Source organism: Stomoxys calcitrans, chromosome 1 (assembly GCF_963082655.1).
Source record: "Stomoxys calcitrans chromosome 1, idStoCalc2.1, whole genome shotgun sequence".
NCBI lineage: Eukaryota > Metazoa > Arthropoda > Insecta > Diptera > Muscidae > Stomoxys > Stomoxys calcitrans.
The window spans coordinates 36,956,529-36,962,189 of NC_081552.1; the positions used below are offsets into that span (position 1 = coordinate 36,956,529).

The 5,661-nt window shown below is 34.9% G+C and overlaps 1 protein-coding gene across 1 annotated transcript; it reads right to left on the minus strand.

Annotated features, from left to right (window-relative positions):
* Positions 1 to 338: 338 nt before the first annotated feature.
* On the minus strand, positions 339 to 4,900 carry LOC106094570 (uncharacterized). Its single transcript, XM_013261791.2, has 2 exons — positions 3,777 to 4,900; positions 339 to 1,044 (listed from the first exon to the last, which is right to left on the minus strand). The coding sequence occupies exons 1-2, from the start codon at positions 4,734 to 4,736 to the stop codon at positions 457 to 459; spliced, it is 1,548 nt and encodes a 515-aa protein (XP_013117245.2). The 5' UTR covers positions 4,737 to 4,900; the 3' UTR covers positions 339 to 456.
* Between the last annotated feature and the right edge of the window lie 761 nt (positions 4,901 to 5,661).

The window sequence follows — 5,661 nt, forward strand, 5'->3', positions numbered from 1 at the left end:
ACCCAATATATAAAACTGATCTCAAATTTGTCCCGGATTTTCAACTTTTTACTAGGGTAATATAATAATTTGAAAAGTGCTATACAGTATAAAACTTTGAAAATTGTTAACTTTAATATACAAATTCAAAATTACGAAATCCTCTGAAGAACTCTATGGTGGAGGTGGAGTTTATTAAAGTATGCAATTCAATACAAAAATGGAAATTTCTATGACAAATTTGCCCGTTGAGAATGCAACTGAAGTTGCATTCGACCCATGGGATTCTCTATGTTTTAATAACTCAAAAATTAAAGTTCAGTAAGCTAAACACACATTTAGTTTAATTGTATATCATTAAAATTTTTTAATAAGGTATATTTAATACTATTTTTTGAAATCTTAAATTTTCGTTTAAAATATTGTTTTTAAATACTTGTGTAAATTCTTTGATTGGAAAACCAAAAAAAAATGCTTTTACGACAACTTCAAAATAATATCCAACATATCATATTTATCCAGATCCTTTACAATATCACACATTCGCCTCTTGAATATTGGCAGTGTACGTTCGTTCAGCAAATCGTATTCCTCCAATAATTCCATACGCTTTGAATCTGCATCAGATTTGGCATTAACAGTAACACCAATATCCGCATCCTTAGCATTCCCGTTTTCATGCATTTCTTCATCGGAATTCTCTGACGACGTAGATGAAATATCTCTAATAGCTGTTGCCACTACATCTAAATCTGGCAATTCACTTGATGTGGAAATGAAAAATGGTATTGAAAAGGCGGCCATACAAAACCCGTAAATACCATAATCTTTAAGTTGTTGCATAAAGATCTTTTTGGGATATATATCGTCAATAATAAGATTGTGGTAGGATATATGGGCTTTTAAGTGTTCAAAATAGGTATCAAGCAGTTCCTCAAAGTATTTTTTACGTAAATCTCCTTCGGTTGAAGTGTAAAGATAGTGGACCAAATCTAATATGGGAGAAGCATAACGCGACAATTGGAAATCTATTAATTTAGCCGAGGTGGTTTGTTCTGCATTGTTCTAAAAGGAAAAAGGAAAAAAAATGCAGTGTTAAAAAAGCCTTAAAATTTTTAAATTTTAATATACAATATATAAAGGTAGGTATTAAGATCATTTACAGTGGTAAGTTTTCACAAAACATTGTTTCCCTTATTGTGGAAATCCTCAAAAAATCGTTTTTTGACATAAAAGAGAAATAAGGGCAACCCTCCCATCATACGTTTTACCAAGATACATATATTCATTTACAGATAGTGGCAGTTAAAATCAGTGATTAGTGCATTGTGATTTTGTGTATGTTACTAGTTCCCGCCATTTTTCGTTGTTTGTGTGTGTCACGATTCTTATCTATAATACACACACACACACAACCAAAACTCGTTGACAGATAATTCACTCGCGAGAAAAAATTGTACTCAGCTGTTTACGGTACACTACCTGGTAATTATGTCATGTGTTTTACAACCAGCATTTTTTTGGTAGATCGAGTTGCTTGCGTAGTGTTATCACACAAAAGCAAAAGCGAAAGAGCTATATTTCTAACAATAGTTATTTATTTAAAAGACAATGAACGAAAATTACGTTCTGTCCACGCATTTTGTGAATGCCATATTTCCTTAGAACCGCAAATGAAAATGTTTTCACAGATTTTTGTACCCACCACCATACGATAGGGGGTATATTCATTTAGTCATTCCGTTTGCAACACATCGAAATATCCATTTCCGTCCTTACAAGGTATATATATTCCGTATCGTCGTAAAATTCTAAGACCATTTAACGATGTCCGTGTGTCTGTTCGTCGGTTTGTTGCAATCACTCAACAGCCTTCAAAAATTGAGCTGAAATTTGGCACAGATACATCTTTTTGCTGCATGCAGTTTAAGTTCTCATAGGGGCCAAATCGAACCATATTTGGATATCCACAACGTGGACTTTTATCCACCAAGTGGATTTTTATCCACAACGTGGATTTGTATCCACAACGTGGACTTTTATCCACCAAGTGGATTTTTATCCATAACGTGGATTTGTATCCACAACGTGGATTTTTATCCAACAACGTGGATTTTATCCAACAACGTGGATATTTATCGACAACGTGGATATTTATCCACAACGTGGATTTTTATCCACAATGTGGATTTTTATCCACAACGTGGATTTTTATCCACAACGTGAATTCTTATACACAACGTGAATTTTTATCCACAACGTGGATTTTTATCCACAACGTGGATTTGTATCCACAACGTGGGTTTTTATCCAACAACGTGGATTTTTATCCAACAACGTGGATATTTATCCACAGCGTGGATATTTATCCACAAAGTGTATATTTATCCACAACGTGCTCAAAGTGGATTTGTATCCACAACGTGGATTTGTATCCACAACGTGGATTTTTATCCACAACGTGGATTTTTATCCAACAACGTGGATTTGTATCCACCAAGTGGATTTTTTTCCACAATGTGGATTTTTATCCACAACGTGGATTTTTATCCACAACGTGGATTTTTATCCACAACGTGGATTTTTATCCACAACGTGGATTTTTATCCACAACGTAGATTTTTATCCACAACGTGGATTTTTATCCACAACGTGGATTTTTATCCACAACGTGGATTTTTATCCACAACGTGGATTTTTATCTACAACGTGGATTTTTATCCACAACGTGGATTTTTATCCACAACGTGGATTTTTATCCACAACGTGGATTTTTATCCACAACGAGGATTTTTATCCACAACGTGGATTTTTATCCACAGCGTGGATATTTATCCACAAAGTGTATATTTATCCACAACGTGGATTTTTATCCACAATGTGGATTTGTATCCAACAACGTGGATATTTATCCACAGCGTGGATATTTATCCACAACGTGGATTTTTATCAACAACGTGGATTTTTATGCTCAAAGTGAATTTGTATCCACAACGTGGATTTTTATCCACAACGTGGATTTTTATCCACAACGTGGATTTTTATCCACAACGTGGATTTTTATCCACAACGTGGATTTTTATCCACAACGTGGATTCTTATACACACATGGATTTTTATCCACAACGTGGATTTTTATCCACAACGTGGATTTGTATCCACAACGTGGATTTTTATCCAACAACGTGGATATTTATCCACAGCGTGGATATTTATCCACAACGTGCTCAAAGTGGATTTGTATCCACAACGCGGATTTTTATCCACAACGTGGATTTTTATCCAACAACGTGGATTTGTATCCACAACGTGGATTTTTATCCAACAACGTGGATTTTTATCCACAACGTGGATTTTTATCCACAACGTGGATTTTTATCCACAACGTGGATTTTCATCCACAACGTGGATTTTCATCCACAACGTGGATATTCATCCACAACGTGGATATTCATCCACAACGTGGATTTTCATCCACAACGTGGATTTTTTATCCTCTCGTACTTTAGACCTTATATTATAGGACCTCATTACTTTAGAAGGCAAGGATATCGAAACTTGCGACCCTTCCATGCTTTTATTGCCCTAATGTCAAAGTGTTCACTCTTGTCGTTGTCCATTGAGAATCGCCCGGATTTCTGCCTGCCGGATTAAGCCATGCGCTCTCTGATAGAAGTAAGCACAACTCAGTCTTTGAGTCCTCAATGTAGAGGGCCAGAATTGTTTTTCCTTTGGCTTCTTAAGAACATATGTATACTTAATAAAATATTGTATATCCATATTAAAATGCAACCTACTCTGTTTCCATACAGCATATTATTATTCCAAAAATCCCCATGACATATAACTGCATAAGGGGCTATAAGTTGACCATTGACACTTTGGAGACACACTCTCTTGAAATTATCCTCTAATTTTTGAAGACCTTTAATTTGCTTGGCAACAGCTGTTGATTGGGATTTCACTTCACTTTGTTGAAGCATTACTCGTGTCTTTCTTATATATTTCTTGCCAAATTCCACTGTTATTGGTTCGATATCTTCGGTAAATAGGTTATCGTCCATTTGCTGGACAAACTCTTTAAATTGTTGAGGTTTTTTGGCTTGCAGTACAAAGGACATTGCATGAAATTTGGCTATAGAACGAAATGTAGCTGATGCCAACTCATATGTGGGCATTTCTGTGCGTTGATTTTGTTTGAAACCACTTTGGGAGAGATCTTCAAGTATAAGGAATTCATCTTCGACATCTAAACAGGTAAACAATAATTCCGGCACATTATCAAACTGGTAAGAGTTATCTTGGTGTTCCTGGCATTCCGCTTGCAGCTGTTTAAATTGGCGAAACACCTGTTTATACATGAACACTTCACGTTTGTATAGATCTGCTATACGACTATGGGCGCGAAACGATGGATTTTTGGGTGAAATCTTTAAAATTGTTACCATCTCCTTTGGATTATGGTTAAAACTCATATTTTCTTCGGCTTCCGTTTCCCTTGCAACACTAAAACATTCGCGCATACACACTTGTAAGATTAGACCGTATGAGTTCTCTCCGACACCAGATACCGGTTTAACTGATAGCTCATAATGAGAGTGCTTGCCGCCAACACCTCTCTCTAAAGCTATCTTATGATAAGCTTGCAAAACTTTCTCTGAGATTTTGGTTAGAATAACTGCGTCACCACGGACTTTAATTTTTAGTTGAGGTGCCACTGCACCATTTGAACCATTGTTATCATCTGTATTGACCATGACGTACACAATAATAACTACACAAACTATGGTCTGTAGTAATTTGTAGAATTGTTTGGTTTAAGGTAGATATAAGAACTTGAATTGATTCACAATTTTTCTTAGAACTTATGAGTTTCGATGCTTTGGCACTTATTTCCCACTTGGTAGGCTATTTGATATCAACTAAATGTGTGCACTACCAATCCATGGCATTTATAGTGCTTTTACTATGAAAGCTTTTACCCATAGTTCGTGACACTCTTAAATATTGTAGTTTAAAGAGAAAGTCGATGCCGTTGAAAACAAAATTTCGATTATTTTATAGCGCAAATAAACAATTTTAACACACACATATGTATATTCATTGGTATTAATAATTACATTGTTTTATATAAAAAAAAACCTTGTCAAATTTTTAATTTTTAAAATTTCGCTAAATTTTATTTTAATAGAAAAATTTTTAACAAATTTATTTTTACATGTATTATGCAGTATGGGCATAAGGCGACCTATCAGCCTTATATGCCTTTGGTGCCTCACGACTTGCCGGGTTTCCGCATGAACACATCCTATGCCTTAACCGGTTCAGCCATTTTTGAGTCCATACGGAACAAACAAACAAACCGACAAACAAACACTAATTGAATTTTTTATATAAGAAGATTATATTTAATACACTATAAACTTTTTTTTTTGACACTCAAATGTTTATTTTTCACAATTTGGTTTAAAACCCAACAACACAATTTAACATAACTAACAACAAGTTTACAAGGTAATATCAAATATTTGACATAAAACATAGACATAGGCCTAAAACAACGGTTTTACTTTTTGAAGATTGCTAAGTTCAAAAATGGGCTTTTTGGTCATTGGGTCCATCTTGCAGCATGCCGGAGTGCGATAGCTCTCTGGGAAGAAGTTTTTACATGGCATAATACTT

Bases quoted from the DNA above. Each gene is read 5' to 3' on its own strand.
- LOC106094570 (XM_013261791.2), bottom strand. From the start codon at position 4,736: ATGGTCAATACAGATGATAACAATGGTTCAAATGGTGCAGTGGCACCT. The intron at 1,045-3,776 runs GTAGGTTGCATT...TTTTCCTTTTAG, and splicing joins ATATGCTGTATGGAAACAGA to AACAATGCAGAACAAACCAC.